This window comes from Anomaloglossus baeobatrachus, chromosome 2, assembly GCF_048569485.1.
Source record: "Anomaloglossus baeobatrachus isolate aAnoBae1 chromosome 2, aAnoBae1.hap1, whole genome shotgun sequence".
NCBI lineage: Eukaryota > Metazoa > Chordata > Amphibia > Anura > Aromobatidae > Anomaloglossus > Anomaloglossus baeobatrachus.
Window position 1 is genome coordinate 540928867 of NC_134354.1, and position 24635 is coordinate 540953501.

General features: G+C 43.5%; 1 protein-coding gene across 2 annotated transcripts in view; it reads right to left on the reverse strand.

Annotated features, from left to right (window-relative positions):
• Nucleotides 1-24635, reverse strand: part of CUL4A (cullin 4A) — a 156139-nt gene that overhangs the window by 39691 nt on the left and 91813 nt on the right. For both annotated transcript variants that reach the window (XM_075336644.1, XM_075336645.1), the window contains exons 12-16: nucleotides 20616-20808; nucleotides 19681-19785; nucleotides 13702-13812; nucleotides 11821-11906; nucleotides 4379-4486 (exon numbers count right to left, since the gene is read on the reverse strand). In XM_075336644.1, coding sequence (XP_075192759.1) covers nucleotides 4379-4486; nucleotides 11821-11906; nucleotides 13702-13812; nucleotides 19681-19785; nucleotides 20616-20808 — 603 coding nt within the window. The remainder of the gene's footprint in view (nucleotides 1-4378; nucleotides 4487-11820; nucleotides 11907-13701; nucleotides 13813-19680; nucleotides 19786-20615; nucleotides 20809-24635) is intronic.

Genomic DNA, 24635 nt, shown 5'->3' on the forward strand with positions numbered 1-24635 from the left:
CATTGCTCTAGAATCACTGCGTTGAGAAACACGTGATGGTGTCTCCGCAGTGGTGGATGTTGATCTCCCTAAGGTCAACCATCCTTGCTCACATAGTCTTTTACTAGGCAATGCTCCCACTAGCCACATTCCTACTCCACACTGATGAGGGGCAAATACCCCGAAACGGCTGTCTGTGGATGGATACCATGTTTGGCATAGGTGGTCTCCTTGACTGGAGACTGCCCTTCCCGTGGTTGTTCCTTCCCGGTGAAAGACCTGGCTAGTTTCCTGCCAGCGTTGAGAAACATGTGATGGTGTCTCCGCAGGCCTTCTTGCTTTGAATATTTCCCAGGGGGCATTGCTCTAGAATCACTGCGTTGAGAAACACGTGATGGTGTCTCGGCAGTGGTGGATGTTGATCTCCCTAAGGTCAACCATCCTTGCTCACATAGTCTTTTACTAGGCAATGCTCCCACTAGCCAGATTCCTACTCCACACTGATGAGGGGCAAATACCCCGAAACGGCTGTCTGTGGATGGATACCATGTTTGGCATAGGTGGTCTCCTTGACTGGAGACTGCCCTTCCCGTGGTTGTTCCTTCCCGGTGAAAGACCTGGCTAGTTTCCTGCCAGCGTTGAGAAACATGTGATTGTGTCTCCGCAGGCCTTCTTGCTTTGAATATTTCCCAGGGGGCATTGCTCTAGAATCACTGCGTTGAGAAACACGTGATGGTGTCTCCGCAGTGGTGGATGTTGATCTCCCTAAGGTCAACCATCCTTGCTCACATATGCATTTTATAATGGGGACACAGGTGTCCTGTCAGGAATAAAAGTTCCCCATTCTTCCGATCGGGGCGGTTTCCAATGGTCGCATTCCACTGATCAATAATTTATAACCTACCTAACCTGTGGATTGGTGATAACTTGTTTTCACCAAAAAAAACTTTTATTGCAAACTGCTGTAATCGTACATCACAGTTATGGTGAGCACAGTAGATGTACAGGAGCCGCCTGTATTTTACAGTCAATGCTCCACTATAATGGGGTCCGGGATAACAGCTAATTAGGTATTTGCATATAGCTTTAGAGCGGGCCCCTAGAGTCAATTCCCCCTGTAGGCCCCAGTCTGACCCTGCACGGCCATTACCTGCTAGGTATGGAGCGAGCCACGTGATCCTGCTCTACACTCTTATCCAACATGCGCTGTACATGAATGGCGGATGTCATGAAGGGGTTAATAAAGCAATTCTGGTTTTATCTATACCTTTCCAATTTAGAATTTTCTTTTTTGTAACACTAAACATCCTATTAGTCATATGACTCCTGTTATTCACTTACCCCCAAAGTTTAAATGATGCTGGATGTAAATTGTGTACCAGCGCCATGATTATTTGTAAGGCTAAGTTCACATTTCCGCTAAAATCTATCAGTCACAATCCGCTGCTCTTGTAAACAGCGGAATCCGTTTAGCGGATTCCGCTGCTCCCATAGACTTGTATGAGCAGCGGATTGTGACTGATGATGCTGCGTTGCACCCTCCGCCCGACTGATCAGTCGTGGAACGACTGACCGCCGGGCGGGGGGAACGCAGCATGTAACGTTTTTTGAGCAGCGAGATCCGTCGGATTTCGCTGCGCATGCTCTCTGGCTCCCTGCACACGTCACCAGCTTTGGTTGGTTACTCGATATTTACCCTGGTTACGGTGCAAGGAGCCAGCGCTAAGCGGTGTAGGCCCGTAACCAAGGTAAACATCGGGTGCTTTGCTGTTACCCGATATTTAGGCTGGTTACGTGTGCAGGGAGGCCGACACTTCCCCGCTCGGCCCCGCCCCCTCCCGCACTCCGCACATGTACACACACACACACACACACACACACACCTGTCCCCAGCCATGCAGACAAGCACTGACACCCTCGTCTGGCCCCGCCCCCTGCTCGGCTCCGCCCCCTCCCGCACTTTGCATGTGCACACACATACATACATACATACATACATGCACATACACACACTCACTCACTCACAGATACACTCACCTGTCCCCAGCCATGCAGACCGCAGCACTTCCACTGACATCCTCAGCGCCTGGCCCCGCCCCCCGCTCGGCTCCGCCCCCTCCCGCACTTTGCATGTGCACACACACACATACATACATACATACATACATACATGCACATACACACACTCACTCACTCACACATACACTCACCTGTCGCCAGCCATGCAGACCGCAGCACTTCCACTGACATCCTCAGCGCTCGGCTCCGCCCCCTCCCACACTTTGCATTTGCACACACATACATACATACATACATACATACATACATGCACATACACACACTCACTCACTCACACATACACTCACCTGTCCCCAGCCATGCAGACCGCAGCACTTCCACTGACATCCTCAGCGCTTGGCCCCGCCCCCCGCTCGGCTCCGCCCCCTCCCGCACTTTGCATGTGCACACACATACATACATACATACATACATGCACATACACACACTCACTCACTCACACATACACTCACCTGTCCCCAGCCATGCAGACCGCAGCACTTCCACTGACATCCTCAGCGCCTGGCCCCGCCCCCCGCTCGGCTCCGCCCCCTCCCGCACTTTGCATGTGCACACACATACATACATACATACATACATACATATACACACACTCACTCACTCACACATACACTCACCTGTCCCCAGCCATGCAGACCGCAGCACTTCCACTGACATCCTCAGCGCCTGGCCCCGCCCCCCGCTCGGCTCCGCCCCCTCCCGCACTTTGCATGTGCACACACATACATACATACATACATACATGCACATACACACACTCACTCACTCACACATACACTCACCTGTCCCCAGCCATGCAGACCGCAGCACTTCCACTGACATCCTCAGCGCCTGGCCCCGCCCCCCGCTCGGCTCTGCCCCCGAACTCCGCCCCCCGCACACAACGGAATCCGACAAAGAATTCTGTTCTTTGTCATCCGTTGTACAGCGTTGAACAGCGCATCAGTCACATGCGTCAAGCGACGCATGTGACTGATACAAATCAACGGAAATGTGAACTTAGCCTATTCCACCTGGCATCTATTTGTACTGACTCACCCTTCTGCTATCTTAAAGCATTGCTCCAGTGTGCTTTTTTATTCAATAGATGGGGTGTTGCTTCAAATCTAAGTCCCCTGCTCCGTCTTTTACTCACCTGCCGCCGTCTATATATTTTTCTAGTGGCGCGCTGGTCGGTCTCCAGTGATTTGTGACCTGCTGGTAGCTTCAGTGTTTCTTGGAGCACACTTGAGGTCACTGTTCAATGCATGTCTATGAGAGCCTCGTTCTGGCCACATACAGGCTCTCATAGACTTATATTGAGTGGTTGTGACATAACTTCTAAATTCTGGCTAGTCAGAAGTTATGAACAGAAGAAAAAGAATGAAAATACCAGAGGGTGAGTATATTACATTGGGCAGGGAACTTCCATTTAAAGCACCACTCCAGCGCCGAACCCCCCCCCTCCCCCCAGACATTGTCATGGTGCTTTAAAATAAGGTCGCATGGTGTGTATATGGGTCATGTGAATGCCACCACACCTAGTCTGTGTCAGCCCTCTAGAAGAATATAGTCTCGGCATCTGTCCTTTGTATGAATTATACCATTAAACATTTCAGAGACATGAGTTTACTGGACTTATAATTAGGATGTGTAAGCTGTACTGTGCGGGGGGTGGGGGGGTGTATGTACATATATATATGTATATTATATTCTATATATAATGTATATTTATATATACACAAATCTTTGTTATATACATACACAAAAATACATTGAGACTCATGTTAGAAACTTATAGTGTTCTTTATTTTAGCTATCTACATTAATTAATTAAAAGGAACACTTCTTTAAAGGGAATCTGTCAGCAGCCTTTTCATACCTAAACTAAGAGCAGTATATTGTACAGAGACTCTGATTCCAGTGATGTGTTACTTACTGGGCGGCTTGCTGTTTTATTTGTAGGAGCTTATTACTAGATGACTAACAAACCTGCTGCCAGATAGTCAATTATAGTCAAGAACGCTATATAGCCCTGCCCTCACCACTAATTGACAGCTTTCTGCCTATTCACAGTGCACACAAAAAGCTGACAATCAGTGGTGTGGGCGAAGTTATACAGGGCTCAGCATTCAGAGACTTTTCATCTCTGCAAAACTGCTGCAAGCAGCTCAGTAAGTGATACATTGCTGGAATCAGCCTCCCAGCAACTCCATCATGCTGTCCTCAGATGGGGTAGCAAATACCTGGTGACAGATTCCCTTTACCTCTACACATGAGAAAACTGTACACCACAAGACAAAAAACTATTTCTAATGGTAAAATCTTTGTGCTTGCCTACCTCTGTTGGTAAGTGGACTTCCATTGGTGTATAGGTAGGCCAATAACCCATTGTCAGTATATTGACCGTCAAGTCTATGTTGCCAGGGTCGCTATGGTTCTGCATATACTGTACAAAAAATTCCAGCACTGATCAACAAAGAATTTGTTATAAGAGTATTGTTGGTTGTTCTTAAAGCATTTTTGTGTGCTGATTCCAAATCTGCAATCAGAATTTTCCTACCGGGCTTCAATTTTCCATAATTTTGTTTCTTCCAATAAATTTAGCCTTCGTAAATTACTTTTCCTTTTTTTTAGGTGCTGGGATTGTTATAACTTTGCACATACTATGGTAACAAACAGAGCGCTGGGTTTTCCAAGGTTGACTAGTCTTAGTGATTTGTGCGCTTTGGGGTTTCACGGGTTACACACCAAAAAGCTGCATGATCTCACCGTCCTTTGTGAATATCAGTTGTATTTTTATAGCTAAGTTTTCTTTTACTTTAAACTAATATGATAGTACATTTAATGATGTTGTTCTTCTGCGGTGGGACAGTCTATTAAACATGTTGCGCAGTTGTGTAAACCACCCACTTTAAAACCACACAGAAGAAGCATAATGTCGCTGGTGAAGAAAAGTTATTTCTTGTATTTTCAGTGCAAAATTGGAGACAAGACAAACTTTGGGCCCCCATATTTATTACTTATCCTGTGTTACACTTCTTAGAAGTTGGCTCAGTGGTAAACCATGGCACATGACATTTGTTGTATGGCGAGAGACAAGAGACCATTCTACAGATTGTTATTTCTGTACGAAAAGATTGCTGGAATAATCAGTACAGCAAGAAATTCGGTGAAATACCCAAACATTTCTTCAGCAGTTAGGCCGGGCTCACATAGCTCAGAGCTGCCAGTCCCCAACTCCACCAACATCTTGAACCTTGGATCTGGAAGAAGATTCAGACTCTGATTTGGTCGAAGAAACAGCTGATTGAGAAGATCCTGATTTTTTTAGGCCATGAGTCTGGGGAGCCTCACAAACTAAACCAGGTTCATCTAAATGATTTATCTGAACCTATCAAAAAGTCAGGCTGAGATTTTGTCTTCGAGACTCAAAGGCTGACACATGCTGGAACAAGGGACCAAAATATTTCTTTCCGCCATAGACAGCAGAAACTTGAATAATTATTTTCACTGAAGGGGACCTAGTTTACTGCAATGATGCAAACTCTATGGTAGATGCAATGGAACAAGAGCCAGACCTCAAGAACGGAAACTTTTTTAAATGCTATAAACCAGTTTAAAAGCAGTACTTCTGCATAATGGCAACATCCGTTCCTCTAGCTTATGCAGAAAGTCTGAAAGAATTATGAAAATATGCGCCTGCTGCTGTCAAAAATCCGTTACGAATTCTGCAGTAAAATTATTGAATGTTCTCAGTGAGAGGAACAAAATTATAATCTTGTGATACCTTTTTTTTTTTTTTTTTTTTTTTTTTGCATTTTTTTTTATTGTTTTCTTCCAAACAGTTTTTATTGATTTTACATATTCTACACAATATCGTATCATACGAAGTATTATCAGGTACATTGACATAAAATAAGTCAAAATTATAGAATCCAAACTTAACTTACATGAAACAAACCCTTAAGTCCCTGTGCCACTCTTTAATATTTCTACTGTTGACGCCGTGCCTTGGTCATGTCATACCATCTTACCCTTGTCCTTCACCTTAGTCCCCGCTAAGTAATCCTCAATTTTCCCAAGCTGCCCTGGATTTCACTCAGAAGGTACCACTCCGTATTCCTAAAAGGTGCCACTAAATGATCTATTTCTTCCTGTTTAAGATAAACTTCAATAAAAGTTTTCCACCTACTAAAAAATTTGGTAGTCTTATTGTCTTTGTCCCTTTCTGCTTCTAGTTTCTCCATCCTCAAAAGATTATGTAATTCCCCGATGACTTCCCCTGTGGATGGAGCCTCCTCCTGTATCCAATGCTTTAGGATGCACCTTTTAGCTATCATAGCTATATCATGTATGATTGCAAATGTCTTTTTGTCCCGAGAATTCAGACCCCCTCTCACTCCGCCCTCAAAGAAGTGAAAAATCCACACCATTAGCTCTGGTTTGCAGGAAATTTTCCATGTTGTCTGGGCTAGTGTTCCGACTTGATTCCAGAACCTCTTTATCATCCTGCATTCCCACAGGCCATGTAGCATGTCTGTTTTTTCTTTATGGCACTTAGGACACCGTGCCTCCCTGCCCGGTATGTTGAAACCCAAAACTGCCCTGTGTAATATCCTAAATTGGGTGTCTCTCCAGCTCTCATTGGTGACTTGTTTCCGCATCTGAACCCATCCTTTCAATATGACCTCCACCACTTCTTGCCCTTTCAGTTGTTTTTTCCATGCTAAAAGTGTACGACTATCTTCCCGGGATATTAGCACACCTCTAAATGTTCGGTATATTCGAGAGACATTCAAATTTGTTACATTGCCTTCCATAAGCTCGTCAATCATACTCTTGTTCAGTTCCCTACCAATCTCACCCAGCTCTCTCATTATTCCATGTTTCAATTGTTCGTACTGAATAATGTGGAAGCCATTGAGGTTGTATTTATCAAGCACTTCCCGACCTGTCATCCACCTTCTCTCTTCCACATTCATTACATCTGTCATTCTCCTAACGCCCTTCTCTTTCCATTTGAGGAATAGTCTATTCTCTCTCCCCTGGGGGAAGTTTGGTGATGCCCAAGGATTTAGGTATTTTGATACCTTCCATGAAAGTCCCAATTTCCGTCTTACCAATCTCCAGGCCAACATGGTGTCTCGGAATATAACGGAGTTTCTTATGTGACCTTCAACCTTGGACAATGGGGAGTGAAGAATAGACGTCAGATCCCATGGCTCAACGTACTTGAGTTCCATACCATAATCCGAGTGCCTACTCGTTCCTCGATACCTTTTAATGGCTAACTAAACTTATTTTAGTTAGCCATTAAAAGGTATCACAAGATTATAATTTTGTTCCTCTCACTGAGAACATTCAATAATTTTTCAACTGGCTAACACGGTACCAAAACCTTTTCACTTGAATTCTGCAGTGGCATATTTGTGGTGATCAGGAGGTAATAGTCTTGGTGCTTGAGTTGCGGCTCAGCTACACAATGTTTTGTGGTTTTCTCTGTGGATGGGACAGCAGAGACTGCAAAAACCATTTCACAAAAAAACAGCGGCCACCAAGAAACCGTGACTCCTGGAAGAGAGAATGCATCAGCCTCTGGGCGCTCCAGCAAAAGCTTTCCTTCAGTCACTGGACTGATGAAGAACTTTGACAAGGCGATGGACGGATCGTGATGGCGAGGGTTGTGCATAGTTTAGAAACAAATTTCCACAAATTAGTGACACCAAGATAAAGGAAGGAGTTTTTGAGGGGCCACAAATAAGGAAATTATGAAAGACACTGATTTTGACATAAAACTAAGTAAGCTGTTGAAAAATGCAGTAATGAAGTTCCTTGGCAACCATAGAGCACCAAACAATAGGGATCTTGTGACCGCGTTATTACAACGCTACAAAGAATTGGGGGGCAGTAGGTTTCTCAGGATACATTTCTTGCAATCTCATTTAGATTATTTCCCTGATAACCATGAAGATGTCAATGATGAGCACAAGGAACGGTATCATCAGTACATTACGCTACTTGAAAACTGTTATACAGGGAAATAGAGCCCAAAAATGCTCGCAGACGACTGTTGGGGACTAAAAAGGGACGAGCCTGCAGCTAAATATTCTAGAAAATCAATCATTTTTAAATAATTTAAAAAAAATAAAATTGTGTCAAGTAATTTTTGTTAAAAATAATTTTTTTTTCCAAAAATTGAATTTAGTGTTACTCAAAATCCCTGCCCGATAGAAAAATTCTGAAAGCAGATTTGGAATCAGAGGACAAATTACCATAAGTAACAGCCCATTTCATATATCTAACACAAAAGGCAACATTTTGTAGGCCAGTGTAATTTATCATGGTATGGAGATGTTATTGATACAGTTCTTATTATTCTTATGTAATATTTAGCACTATGAAGACATAATGGCTCTAAAAGGCTGCCTAACACCAAGCAACGCTGTACAAGGTACACAATCCACACAGAGGTTATAATTAAAGGCAAGTAAGACTCAGCAGCTTGTCAAAGGTTTCCAGGCAGCAAAATATTTCATCTTACACTCCACACGCTAAAAAGAAGCTGAATCCGCAAACAGCAAATCAGCCAATGAACAAATATACAGATAATGGATTTTATTAGACTTCATTAACAGGGGTTCTTCATTTAAAAAATTCTAAAAAAAACAAACAAAAAACAAGTGCACATATTACAAGGCAGAACTTGGCATGCACAGAGATAATCCAGGGTGCTGGCCTGCAGGGGTTCTGCAATAATAGATATTTCACAGTCATGTTTGCTCTAAGGCAATGTTTGATATGTCCAGTGCGGAGTCGCTGACAACACTTATAAACCCACTGGGTGAAGTACTGGACTATCAAGGAGAATCCTGCTAGTCCAGCATGGTCCTAGTTTTATCACATTTTGGATTAAACAGGTGCCATTTCATTGGAATCAGTGTAAATTGAGCTAATTGATATTTTTAGTCCATATTAAAATTGCTACAGAATAAAGAATATTGCTATGTACCAAATTACCAGATTACAACAGCACACTATTCCAGATTTTGCTTTAGGAAGATAAAGAGCTGTGGATATAAGAGCGCAATAGGGTCTTAGGCCCGTTTCACACGTCAGTGAAAAACACAGACGTTTTTCACTGGCGTGTAAAACACGCACATGTCCCTGCGTGTGCCGAAAATCATGGCACACGTGGGTTGTCTAAGTGCAATCCGGGCTCCGTTCTCCGTGGCCCGTGATTGCTCTTAGAGATTCATTCACCTGCGCCCGCTCCTGCTGTCCATGGTGCTGATCGCTCCCGCGACGCAGCATCCGGCCGGCGGTGACCCCCGCAGGAGCTGCTTCCGGGTCGGCTGTGTCGCGCATAATGAATATGCGCGACAGTAATCAGCCGGCTTAGAAGCAGCAGGGAGGACGGGCTGCAGAGGACATCGCTGGACGCCGGGTGAGTTAAAATGTTTATTATTTTAAAAGCACGTTTTTTTCTGGCACGTGTTTCACGGACCACACCACTGCGTGGTCCGTGGAACATCAGTGATGCCAGAAAAAAATGGACATGTCTCCGTGCAGCAATCACGCACACGCGGGTACGCTGCACGGAGACACGTGCAGTGAAAAATCACTGACGTGTGAGCAGACCAATTCATTATAATGGGTCTGCGTATGTCAGTGATTCTGGTACGTTTAAAAAAAAAAGCACAAACGTACCAGAATCACTGACGTGTGAAAGGGGCCTTACCCGGTAGGGAAAATGAGGGCAGTACTGGAGTTGTACTCGCCTTGTTAGGTTGTGAAAAGTCACAACTGCTTGTAGCACATGTGATGGTGGTGGTCAGCAGCAGCCCCGAAAATTAAATCCATATAAGAGGGGAGAGTACGGGTTAAGCTGCACTGAAATCACAGGAAACAATGGTTAATAATTCCTTTTTATTTGTTCACAGGTCTACGCGTTTCATCAGGCCATCCAAAAGGAATCAAGTATCTATCTACTTGATTCCTTTTGGATGTCCTCAAGAAGGGGATGGATATGTCTCTGAAACACATAGACCTGTGAACAAATAAAAAGTAATTATTAACTATGGTTTCCTGTAGTTTCAGCGCAGCTTAACCCGTACTTTCCCCACTTACATAAATTTTGCTTTTTAGCACATATGCAGATAAAATCTAAAGCACAAATTGAAGGGATCCTGTCACCAGATTTGTCCCCTATAACCTGCAGCCACCACCAGTAAGCTCTTATATACAGCACTCTAGAAAAGGCCGCGCTGTATACCGTAAACAAAAGCTTTTATTATACTTACCTATGGGGCGTTCTGGTCTGATGGGCATTGCTGATCTTGGATCGGCGCTTCCTCTCTTCCTTCCATCGTCGTCCTCCTTCCCTCTTCCGTGTGAATGATGCACCCTACGTCATCCACACAGAGGCCTTCATTGCATTCCTGCGCACGTGCACTTTGGTCTACCCTGCTGAGGGAAAAGCATAGTATTGTAGTGCGTTGCGGTCTTGACTTCTTCATGTGCATTACAATACTATGCTCTGCCTTCAGCCGGGTAGACCAAAGTGCACGTGCACAGGAGCGCAATGAAGACCTCTGTGTGGATGACGTAGGACGCGTCATCCACATGGAGCAGGGAAGGAGGACAGTGATCACAAGAAGAGAGGAGGTGAAGGACCCAGACCAGCGACACCCATCGGACCCAATAGCCCCGTAGGTGAGTATAATAAAAGCTGGTTTTTTTTTACGTTGAACAGATCGGCCTGGGCACTTATACACAGCATTATAGAGTACTGTGTATAAGAGTTTACTGGTGCTGGCTGCAGCTTAAAAAAGAGATATATCTAGTGACAGGTTCCCTTTAAAAAAAAAAAAAAAAAAAAAGGAAAAAGGGTCTTTTCACATTGGCTTTTTCCCCAAAGTTGAGAGATACGCAGTGTTTTTCTTGTAGGAATACCAACTGATCCCACTATAAATTAACTGGATCTATTGGATATGTTGGGGCCTACTTGAAAACTGACCCATCAACCATTATGGCTTAGATAAAGCAGGTCTGTCACAAGATTTCGCTATGTAAACTGCTTACATTAGTAAACAGTTCTTTGAGCTGATGGGGCTTGTGTACTTACTTTAAAAATCCACTTCACTTCAGGATGGCTCTGTAACCCATTTTGAAAGTTTCCATGTCTAATATTGCAAGTAGCACTCTATATTAATTTCCTAGATGGACATTGCATGGCCTCGAAGGCTCCTTACACTGACAAGTCAGACATGCCACTCTCCTCAAGGAGAAATATTACCCCTTAGACCCTTGTCTAATATTAAAAAGTTTTTTTTTTTATATATTTGGATAATACAGGCATTTGGATATGGATTTTCAAATTCAGTACACTAGCCTCATCAGATGTAAGAGCTCTATCTAATAATGTATACAGTTTGTACTGTGAAATCTGGTGACAAATCTGCTTAAAGAATGATGATAGTGAGTACAGTCTCAGACAAGACATAGATGACATACTATGAAACACGCATGACCTCACAAGCAGAACCAAAGAGGACATAAGATACATGTAAAATGTTCTGTTATACTTTAAATGTTAGAACTTCTGACAAGTCCTATCTATGAGTTTTTAATTAGACCAGTCCTCAGTCTCAAGTAGAGTTGCGATGGTTTCAGGCCAAATGTTTTCTGAAAGCGTAGCTACTAGCTAGACTTCAAGTTTACATGCAGTTAATTGATTTCTCTGTAAATAGCTTTTAAAAAAAAAAGTCAAGATGGTTTTACCTGCTTGAATTGAATCATTACATCTTTGGATAGCTCCATGTCTTTAAACATTCCCTCCAATTTACTCGTGAATGCCGCACCGCACTCTACGATGAGCAAAACAAGAAGTCACACCAGAATCGGGGGAAATACAATTATCAGGATCAAATTAAGTTGAAAGCAGGTCATCCCATAAATAATATGGTTAAAAAAGTTGTCCGATACCAATAATGCTCTTTATAAATATCTTTCAGTTCTAACCTTTAGTTTGCACCGTACTCCCTTTACGAGGGGCGATCCAAAAGTAATGATAATCGGTTATTTCTATTGCACACAGAAATTAAAATAAAATGTTTTCTTCTCTCTAAGGTACGCACTAGTCCAGGAAAAAAAAAAATCACTTAAATAGGCCACGATTCCCGGGAGCTACATTCATTTGAATATGAACTGCCGAGGAGTGAACATCAAAATGGAAAAAAACGAGCTCAGAGCTGTCATCGAATACCTCTGCTAGAAAAAAATTACTACCAAAGACATACACAGCGACTTGGTGGAAACATTGGGGGACTCTTCTCCTCCATATTCCACAGTTGCACGCTGGGCCAAGGAATTTAAGCTGGGAAGAACATCGACGGAAGATAAACATCCTTGAAGGACGCCCATCCACGTCCCTCAATGAAGAAAACGTGAAAAAAAGTTGAAGAAGTTGTATTGGCAGATCGAAGAGGGACTATCAGGCATGTAGCTGAGGCCACAGGGATCTCATATGGCAGTATTCAAAGAATCCTTGCAAAAGAATTGCATATGAGAAAGGTCATTGGGTGCCAAAAATGTTAACCGACGAGCAAAAGAAGAAACGAGTTGACATTTCAATAGCAAATCTAGTAAAGTTCCAAGCAGACAAGGAGAATTTTTTGTCACGTTTTTTGACCATGGACGAGACCTGGATCCACCACTTTGATCTCGAAACTAAACAACAATCGATGACATGGAAACGAGCCAACGAACCGACGCCGAAGAAATTCAAAGTGTCAAGCTCAGCAGGGAAGTTTATGGCGTCCGTTTTTTGGGACGCTGAAGGAATTATTATGGTGGACTATTTGGAGAAGGGAGCCACTATTACGAGCTCCTACTACGCAGAACAAATAAGAAGATTGCGGGAGGCTATAAGGAGAAAAGGCGCGGCAAACTGTGGGCTGGAGTGCTGTTTCACAAAGAAAACGCGCCAGCTCACAAAGCTGCAGTTGCCATGGCAACAATTCAAGAAGCGGGCTTTGAACTGGTGGAACCCCCCCCCTATTTGCCAGATCTAGCCCCCAGTGACTTCTTTTTCTTTCCTCCCCTCAAGGAACACCTCCGGGGCAAGAAATTTGACGACAATAGCGACGTGATAACCGCTGTTGGGGATTTTTTTGAGGGTCAAGATCAAGAATTTTTTTCGAAGGGAATTCTAAGTTTAGAAAAGAGATGGACTAAATGTATAGACTTGTTAGGAAACTATGTAGAAAAATATATATATTTTTTTTAATATATTCATTGTGTTTATTATTGATTATCATTACTTTTGGATCGCCCCTCGTAGCTATATCATGAGAACTATACTACTTTTTTCGGAGGTATTTTCTATTATTATTTCACCTACTATATATTGGGATAGGATCTTGGAGGTGGAAATACTCTTTTATAGTCCAGGTAGACTGCATTGTTGCATCGCTGACCTGACCTATGCTCTCGCTCATGGCTCTGCATTATCGGAAGAGCACAGTGACACTTAATTTGGAATGGATGCAGCATTCTGGCCACCTACATAACCTACTGAGCATGCAGATGTTTACTAAGTAATCCCACCTATTAATAGTCACACATTTGAGGGGTGCCCCAACTACAAACCTTCATACATACCATGCTTCAGTTTAGATAACATTGATTTCTCCGAATCAACAGATGCACTCTTTCCCACCAACAGTCTTTTAGCAAGGTCTTTCTTATAAAAAGCCTCAAACACATCTTTACCTGCAGAATAAATAAAAACAACAATCTGTACTTGAAGAATATGAGAAAAACACCACGATCTTATTCTAAACCCATAATGCCAGGGACACTTTACACCTTTCAGAGTAGGCTACATTTTTCAAATCTGAATGCTTCTTCCTATCGTAGGGATTCTCAGACAGTTTTATCATTACACATTGTTCTTTATTTAGTGCTGAATTTATTTATGAAATTATCTCAAATTTGACAAAATGTAGAAAAATCACAACATTTTGAACTTTTTATGGAAATAAAACAGTTAGTCATACTACACAAACCAGTTAATAACACACTTGCCACATGTCTAATTTATGACAGTATTATTTCTAAATAACTTTTTCTTGTTAGGTTGTTAAAGGTTAAAAGTTTAGCAGCAATTTTTCACTTTTTTTTCACTGAAATTTAGAAAACCTACATTTTTAGGGCATATTTCAGCTTTGAACTGACTGACGAGCCTATATTTCAGAAAACCCACAAACAAGACCTCAATTTAACAACTGCACCCCTCAATGTATTCAAGACCACATTCAGACAGTTTGCTAACCTTTCAGGTGCTTCTCAGCAATTAATACAAAGTGGAATAATAAAAAAAATATTGTTGCTTTAGCTCCAAATTTCTCATTTTCAAACAGGTCAAATTTATTGGCCAATTTCTACTGAGTATATTGACACCCTATTTGTGGGCAGAATCTACTGTTTGCGCACATGCCGGGGTTCTGAGGAGAAGCAATGCCCTTTAATTTTTGGAATGCAAATTTTCCTGGAATAGATCGTGGAGCCCAGGTCATGCTTGCAGGAGCCCCTGAGGGGCCAAAACAGCACAACCCCCTGACAAAAGACTGCTTTTTGCAACTATACTCATCAAAGAACTAATCTAGTTATATAATAAGCTGTTTAAGCCCACATGTGATTCACAAAATTATATAACATGACGCAGTGAGAAAAAAAAAATTGCACTAAAATGTTGCTTTAGAACCAATCATCAGGATTTTTGTATATAAGCTAAAGCCAGTACTGTACTGGCACTATCAGGCTGATTCTATGCATACCATAAGGCTATGTGTGCACATGTGCGTATTGCATGCAGTTACGCTGCGTTCTGCAGCGTAACTGCATGCGTCCTGCGTCCCCAGCACAATTTATGAAGATTGTGCATGAGACGTGCGCACTTGGCGTATTAGAATGCAGCGATTCGGCTGCAGCCCGAAGCATGCGTTCTAAGAAGTGACATGTCACTTCTTCCGTGCGCTTTGCATGCTGTCTATAGGAAGAGGCAGCATGCAGAGCGCACGAATTCTGCGGGCACCAGGCGCTTCAGAATGGGGCTTTTCAGCTGCGCTCTGAAGCAGACCTTTGTGTGCGGTGCAGAGCGCACACGTGCGCACATAGCCTTAGTGGGCAGCTTGGATGTTTAGCATTTCAAATCCAAGAAAGTGAAGTTTAAAAATTCGTCAGCTTTTTAAAAACTCCGGATTCGCGCAGCTTCAAAGATGGCCAGGTGCTAAATCCGGGCATGCGATTCTGGGCGCATGATTCGGATTCGGGATTTAAAGGTAAAATAAACAGAACAAGAAATAAGCGAGTTTTTCATACTTATCGAGACTCAGTGTCTTGGTGGCAAACTGCTTCCGGGTCGCACATTCCCTTCCTGTAGTGCGCATACACACATCGCATACACACAGCTTTCCGTGTTTTCCCTGCCCACCGGCCGTCCTCTCGTCTGTAATTGGTTGCAGGCAGACATGTCCCCAGCCTGTGATAGCGTCTGCCTGCAGTCATTGGCTCAGTCATTGTCTACAGCCACAGCCTGCGGTCGTGCTCTATAACCGCTAGCTGTGGGATGTAGCAGAGCTGAAGCGGCGTGGGACCTCGTGTGGATTACGCCGGACCTGCAGGGTGTTTGGTTTTAATAACGTGGTGAAGGAGGGTGTGTTTTGTACTTTATTCCAAATAAAGGATTTTTGCGGTGTCTATGTTTGTTTACTTTCATGTACAGGTTAATAGTGGAGGTATCTCATAGACGCCTTTGCCATCACTAACCTAGGGCTTAGTAGCAGCTGTGCGCTCCAGGGCAATTCAGGAAGAGCTGGTAAAGCATCGGGATTGCCACATCTAATGGATGCGGCAATACCGGGCAGCTGCGGGCTGAGAATACCAGCCCCCAGCTGGCTTCATCTTGGCTGGGGATCAAAATTAGGGGGAACCGCACGTCAGGATTTTTTTTTAATTATTTATTTAAATAATAAAGAAAAAAAAAAAGAAGAGCTGCAAGTGGCTTCTTTTAGGCCGGAGTCACACTTGTGAGGGACTCACACGAGTCGGACATCACAACACCGGCACAGCCGCACACTCTGACAGGAGAATGCATGTGTTTCTCGGTACATGCACGCTCATGTTCAGAGAGCGGCAGGCTGTGCCCGGTGATGTCATACCAGACTTGTACGAGTCTGACATCACATCACCGGCACAGCCCCACACACTCTTCTGACAGGAGCGGACCGCATGTGATTGTCTACATGCACGCTCACCATACTGACCCGCAGACACTTGCACTGCTTTCCCCGCCCACCGGCCATACTGGCGCCTGTGATTGGTTGCAGTCAGCTGACACGCTGGCACTCAGGGTGGGGGCGTGTCTAACTGCAACCAATTACACGCGCCGGTGGGTGGGCAAAACAGTAAATATTGAATTGTCGGCTCCGGAAGGAGAAAGCTTGACCTGTAAGGAGTTTGCCGCCATGACACAGCCTGGATGAATACACCGCACGCACTCCTACCCCCCTATCCCTTCCACCAACATTTTTAATCTCTGTATTTTGGTCCCCATTGATTTATATGGGCACAATATTTTTGCGAGTCCGAGCAGCTGCACAGATAATCTCTGGGTGGGTATTCATATGGATTCCCGCCCCTTCCCACCTGTTGTTCCTCCCTCTCTGTTCTCTCTGCTGGTGTCGGAGTTGGCGCATGCGCATAGCTCTCATCTCCGGCGCCATCTTTGTGAATACCCTGTTATTCTAGCTGAGAGGGTAGCACATGCGCTCTCGCTTATTTAGCTCTTGCTGTGACTGCGGGAGCGCGTGCGGTCACAACAGGAGTGGAGAACAGATGATTGTAGCGATTAGCTGCAGAAGAGGACAACGGGCCACTGCATGAATACCCACCCAGAGATTATCTGCTATGATGCAATTGTAACTCAAAAAGCTGACGAATTTTTAAACTTTACTTTCTTGGATTTGAAAGGCTAAACATCCGAGCTGACCATTAATGGTTTGTAGAGAATCAGCATGATTGTGCCAGTATAGCACTGGCTTTAGCTTATATACGAAAATCCTGATGATTGGTTCCCTTAAAGTTTTTAAATTTTCATAAAGGCTAATAAGAAAATAATGGACCACAAATTGTTGAGCAATTTCTCCTGAACACGCGGATATCTCATATATAATCAGAAACTGCTGTTCAGGCACAGTGCAAAGCTAAGAAGGGAAGAAGAGAATATTTTTCTTTGCGAATGTCATGTCACATTGGCAGATCACCTGAAGGTGCCAGTGCAGGACCACATTTTACAAACCCTCAATGAGTTCATCTAGGGGTGCATTGTGCATATTGACACTACAGGAGTTTCACTGAATTTTATACCATTGGGTGGTGAAGAAAAAATAATTATATTTTTACCACTAAAATGTTGTATTAGCCTCAGATTTTACATTTTTCACAAGAGAAAATAGGAAGACATGGCAACATAGTGTGTTGCATAATTACCCCTGGGAAGGAGCGCTATTCGACTTTTGGAGCACAGATGTTCCATTGATTAGTTAGCAATCCATCGGCACAGCTCCCAAATGCCAGAAACCCTCTGAAGTGACCCTATTTGGGGAAATTAATCTCTAGGTGTAGTGATGATCACGCACTGGCTGTTGCAGAGTAAAAATAGCAAATATGTTATTGTAGTGCCCAATACATTGTGCCCGAAATTGTGATGCCAAACAGGTGGACACTAAGGCCTTGTGCACACGCTGCATTTTTTGCTGCATTTTCGTGGCGCTTTTGGGTGCAGTTTATTGCCCTAAACTGCATGCATTACCTTCTCCAGTAAAGTCTATGAGAATTCGGGAAGGCTGTGCGCACGTTGCCATTTTTTGCAGTTTTGGATGCAGAAAAAAGCAGCATGTCAATTCTTTATGCATTTTTGACCTGCGTTTTTTCCATTGTCTGTAGTGAAAAACCCAAGAACGCACTGAAGTGCGGCAAAAACGCATGTGTTTATTTATGTGCTTTTTGACGAATGGCGCATTTTTCTGCCATAGTGTGTGTTTTTTACTGAAGAAACAAAACTGCACCATGCGCACATAGCCTAACAGTGGTTTAGGCACACTGTGGGATTCAGCAAGCATCTGGAAGCGCAGATTTCGCTCAATCTTTTTTGGTTTTGGGGAGGAGAAGGGGGACAAGGAATCATGTCACTTTTTCGGAGCCTAAGTACTCAAAACGGAACACACGATAAACGTGAACTGAGTGTTATTGTGACTTTAGGGAGGCAGAATGAACAAATAATAATCATAAAAATCATCACTGGCAGTTCAGGAATATACGTTATGCGGTATAAGTGAGAAGACAGCTATATTAGATAAATATATACATATTTTGGAGCAAAAAAAGCTATTTTTTATTGCTATCTATTCTGAATCCTTAGGAAACAGTGTATAAAAAAATATTAATATTGGAACGGTTTTTGTTGTTTTTTTTTACACCATTCATCGTAGCGTAAAAGCGATAAGACAGCTTTATTCTGAAAGTCAATATGATCACAGGGATACAGTTAAATAGGTTTTTTATGTTTTGCTACTTTTGAACACAAATATCAACGTTATAAAAATAACAGTTTAATCACCAGAGTTTTCGAGTGATACCTTTTTGTATTTTTCCGCTGACAGGGCTGCTGATGATGATGATGTTTTTAGTGATTGCATTTTTTTTACATGTGACTAATGATTGCATTTTATTCCTCTATTTCCAGTGTTTTTCCATATATTTTTTTTTATGGCATTCACTGTAGGGGATTGTATTGTTCAGACATGGTTACCAATTATGCATATTTATAATTGAAACATGTTTTCGTTTCTAATTTTTATTTTTTATATTTTTACAATTACTTTCTTTTACTTCACCCCTCTATGAGACTTCAACTTTAAGTTACTTGATCTCTTAATCTGATTGTGACTGACGGCTTAATAGATGATGGGAGGGCCTAACCACTGGGAGGAGCAGTCTAGTTCTGCCTACATCTGCATCCTGTACTCCAAAGTATCAGCAGTGTCAGTGTGCACCATGCATCTGCCAGCTGAGATATCAGCGGTAACTGTCCCCTGAACTGACCCTGCTGATGCTTCAGAGCGCAAGTAGCAGCATTTTCAATTGACAAGTGTAATAATGAGCTGTCAAACTTCTGCATATATGACCTGAATGGCACTCCAAAGCATCAGCAGGATTGGCGCAGAGGACTGTGCAGTCGGTCACCTAAGCTTGCGTGATCGGACACTGTGAATGGCAGCTCAGTGTCCATCATGAGCAGAGTGACCTGCTCTTCTCATTCTGTCTGGATCCTTTGCCCAGATTTGGGGTGAATAGCATGTAACAGAGAGTAAGTAGTGTTTGCATACAGAGATGTGCTCACAGAGGCAGCATGGCTAATGTTAGAAAGGTATATAAGAAAAGGGATTATGAAAAGTTAGGACATATGAAAGAGCTGAAATAGGAGTAGAAAACCACTTTAACAGAGAGGGAATCTACATGATTCAGTTTGTCAATAAACCATAGTCTAGTGCGTATTGCATGAAGTCACCAACATACCGTGAATGAATCTAAAAATTATCATAATTTTATCAAGGCACCGCTCCAGTTCTTCATCCGTCGCCTCTTTGTTCCCAGAGCGCAACTTAGAATCAACATATTTAGCTGTAATAAAAAATGAATCAGAACTAGGAATGTGAAGATCGTTGTAAATATAAAGTCTAACGAATATAATATAGCAAGTTCTTGTGTTATTAAAGGGAATATGTCAGCAGATTTTTGCTATTTAATCTGACAGCAACATACTATTGGAGCAATAGCGCCTGATTCCAGTAATGCGTCACTTATAAACTAATCAGTGTTTTATGAGCAGGAGATTATCAGTAGAGGACCAGGTCTCAAGTACAGGTCAGTTAATCTATGTAACCCTGCCCCTACCACTGATTGGTAAAACTTGCTGTCAATGCACAGTGTATACAGGAAGCTGCCAGAGGTGTGGGCAGGGTTATACACAGCTCAGCATTCTGAATGCTATATTTACAACAGAAAAAACAGGGATTCTATCAAAACTGAACCAAGCCATCCAGTAAGTGATATATAACTTGAATCAGTGTTCCGACATCATGCTGCTCTCAGATTACATAGCAAAAAAAACTGCAAATTCCCTTTAATTTATAATGAATTTATGTCATTTACAGTTGGCTTCTATAAATATCATGCTTTGTCAGAAAATCCTGCCTTACATTTACCATTTACAATAAAAGTATTTCAGATTAGAAACAATAACGTATGCAAAGTACGCATATACTGTACAATTGTACACAATTGCATTGTTTTGCTCCATGAAAGTAGTTTCACACACAGCATTTTTGTCATCAGATGTTGGCCATTGGCTGCATCAGTCCAACCTCAATGTCAACACTAGAAATATTAACATATATGTTTGTTTTTTTTACAGAATTATGACGACTGTTAGGTAAAAAGGTGGAGAGTACCTATGAGTTCGGCTGGCTTATTCGCTCTCCTGTTGATAAATGTTTCAAAGGATTCCTTCATAACATTGACAAACTTCTCATTTTTCAGGAAGCAGACGTCAATGATATGATCCACCTTATCCTTGAAATCCAGCAAGTCTTGCACCATGTCCTTATCTTTCTCTGGATTCACAACTATCGAGCTACCGAAGTTCTGTAGAGGGAAGATTTACATAAGCAGTGAAAACAAACATTACAAATATAAATTTTATAAAGTATACTCTACATAGTGCATTTGCATTAATTTTCCAGACCAAAGTAGGCTACTTTAGACAAAATACATCCATATGGCTATTAGGATTCCTTACAGGCCTCCACCAGCTAAAGCGGAGAGCAAATCTCCCTCTGGATGACTGGGATTGCCCCTTAAAGGGAATATGTCACCAGGTTTTTGCTACCCCATCTGAGAGCAACATCATTTAGAGACAGAGAGCCTGATTCCAGCGATATGTCATTTACTGAGCCTTTTGCTGTCATTTTGATAAAATCAATGTTTTCTCTGCTGCAGATCTAGCAGTTATACAGAGCTCATGAATATGCTGGACTAGCTGGCAGAAGGCCAAGGAGTCCTCTAATGATAACCTACTGCTGACTAAACAGTGATGTTATCAAAACTACACCAAACAGCCCAGTAAGTGACATACCGCTGGAATCAGGATATCTGCCGCTACAATATGCTGCTCTACGATAAGGTGTAAAAATAGCAACAAAAGAGGACAATGTCCTCCAAAAATCAAGTATTACTCACAGCAAGTTGGGCTGCAGTGTGTACATCGCCCAGGCCAAAAGCTAATGCTCTACCAGGATACAGCTAAACCCCCACTAATGTGGAAGCATCACAGGTGCAGATGAAGCAGATCACACACACACCTCCATGGAATGGAGGGGAGGCGAATGCTAGATGATAAAACTGCACACTGGTGACTTGCATAGAGCGCTGTTCACATGCAGATGGCACAGTCACAAACCCGCAGCCTATTAGGTGACGCCCTTCTATTAGATCAGGCGGGCTGCCAAGCCGTACCCCACTGTGTATCATGCACGGACAGACACTCTACAATGCAAGGCCCAACAGAAAGGGGCCTGGCTGTATCCTGTACAAACAAAAAAATATGAAGTTTTTGTTGGTATTTATGCCCATAAAACGTAAGCCTACACCCTCGTCACGGGACCTCATGTCTGTAGGTCCCTACACTAAATATAAAAATAGCAACAAAAGAGGACAATGTCCTCCAAAAATCAAGTATTACTCACAGCAAGTTGGGCTGCAGTGTGTACATCGCCCAGGCCAAAAGCTAGTAGAGCATTAGCTCATACCTCATATTTTTTTGTTTGTACAGGATACAGCCAGGCCCCTTTCTGTTGGGCCTTGCATTGTAGAGTGTCTGTCCGTGCATGATACACAGTGGGGTACGGCTTGGCAGCCCGCCTGATCTAATAGAAGGGCGTCACCTAATAGGCTGTGGGTTTGTGACTGTGCCATCTGCATGTGAACAGTGCTCTATGCAAGTCACCAGTGTGCAGTTTTATCATCTAGCATTCGCCTCCCCTCCATTCCATGGAGGTGTGTGTGTGATCTGCTTCTCCTGCACTGTGATGCTTCCACATTAGTGGGGGTTTAGCTGTATCCTGGTAGAGCATTAGCTTTTGGCCTGGGCGATGTACACACTGCAGCCCAACTTGCTGTGAGTAATCTATGATAAGGTGGCAAAAACCTGGTGACAGATTCCCTTTAATGAGACGGACATCCTATTACTATCCTGTGCAATGCTTTGTCCCTGCAGGGAAAATGACAGATTTTATTCGCCATTCCCTTCTGATGCAATATATTTGGATTTTTAAAAGCATTTAATTCTAAATCTCACTGATGCAGGGACTAGGTATTAAAGTATGTGTATGGATCAAAACCTTGTGAAGATGGGGGTGCCAGTAATATACACTCAAGATGGACAAGGCCAGCACCAGACTGCACCTGTCTTAGGAAAGACAATCAATATCTGCTCCTGCCAAGCTGAGAAAGCATTCAGGAGCAGTATAAAAATAAGACCTTTGTTGGGGAAGATTGATGTTGGCAAGCTACAAGTGATAGCTGACAATAGAGAGTACATTGTAGGTGCATGCTCTGGGAAAGGTGGAAGGCAATTCTGTCCATACATGGGTGAAGTGACTTGGCAGGAGGTAAGCACTGCCTTGGTTATTTGGAGAAGTATGATGATATTTGGAGGAGGTACACAACTGTCACTACTAGGGAAATAAGTTGGGGAACCATGGACAACACTGTGATGTAGGTTGGGCATACAGTACAGACCAAAAGTTTGGACACACCTTCTCAATCAAAGAGTTTTCTTTATTTTCATGACTCTGAAAATTGTAGATTCACATTGAAGGCATCAAAACTATGAATTAACACATGTGGAATGAAATACTTAACAGAAAAGTGTGAAACAACTGAAAATATATCTTATATTCTAGGTTCTTCAAATTAGCCACCTTTTGCTTTAATTACTGCTTTGCACACTCTTGGCACTCTCTTGATGAGCTTCAAGAGGTAGTCATCGGAAATAGTTTTCACTTCCCAGGTGTTCCCTGTCAGGTTTAGTAAGGCTACTTTCACACTTGCGTTGAACGGTATCCGTTGCATTGCGTTGTGTAACGGATGCAACGGATGTGTTGCATATAGTGACACAACGGATGCAACGGATGCTGCAAAACAACGCAATTCGTTTTGATTTTTTTTTTTTTTTTCCCGGTTTTACCAGCGGCAGACTATAGTGAACGATCAGCTGATCGTTCCCTGCAGCCGGCCGCTGGGTGATCAGCTGATTGCTCCCAGTAGCCGGCTGCCGGGTGATCAGCTGATCGCTCCCGGCCGCCGGGTGATCAGCTGATCGCTCCCGGCCGCCGGGTGATCAGCTGATCGCTCCCTGCCGCCGGGTGATCAGCTGATCGCTCCCTGCAGCCGGCCGCCGGGTGATCAGCTGATCGCTCCCTGCAGCCGGCCGCCGGGTGATCAGCTGATCGCTCCCTGCAGCCGGCCGCCGGGTGATCAGCTGATCGCTCCCGGCCGCCGGGTGATCAGCTGATCGCTCCCTGCAGCCGGCCGCCGGGTGATCAGCTGATCGCTGTCACTTGCCGGCGCCCGGGCATGCCGGCGGGCGGGCGCTCAGCTGAGCGCTGTGACTTGCCGGCGGCCGGGCATGCTGGTGGCCGGTCATTCAGCTGAGCGCTGTCGCTTGCCGACGGCCGGGCGCTCAGCTGAACGTTCGGCCACCGCGAGCCAAAATAAAGTTTGATTTAAAAAAAAAAAAAAAAAAAAAAAAAAAAAAGAGCATGCGCAGTGAAATCCAGAGGATTCCGCTGCTCAAAATAACGTTACATGCTGCGTTCCTCCCGCTGGGCGGAAGCAACGGAGCGTCGCCCAGCGGAAGCAACGCAGCTCCTTTTGGTACAATCCGTCAACCATACAAGTCTATGGGAAACAGCGGAATCCGTTAACGGATTCCGCTGTTTCCCAAAAGGGCGGATTGTAACGGAAGGAAAATAACGCAAGTGTGAAAGTACCCTAAGTGGGATTTCTTGTCTTATAAATGGGGTAGGGACCATCAGTTGTGTTGTGCAGACGTCTGGTGGATACACAGCTGATAGTCCTACTGAATAGACTGTAAAGCTGGTGTCACACATAACGACAACGACGTCGCTGCAACGTCAGCATATTCTGTGACGTTGCAGCGACCTCAACAGCGACGTCGCTGTGTGTGACACATAACAACGATCAGACCCCTGCTGCGAAATCGTTGCTCGCTCCTGAATGCTCCAAGTCATTTTTTGATCGCTGCTATCCCGCTGCGCCATGCTGATAAGCTGATAATCCTTGTGTTTGACACCGCAGCAGGGACGCTACGCTACGTCTGAAACCACACAATGACCATCGACGTCGCTATGATCGCTGCTCCGTCGCTGCTTTTTATAACATGTTTGACA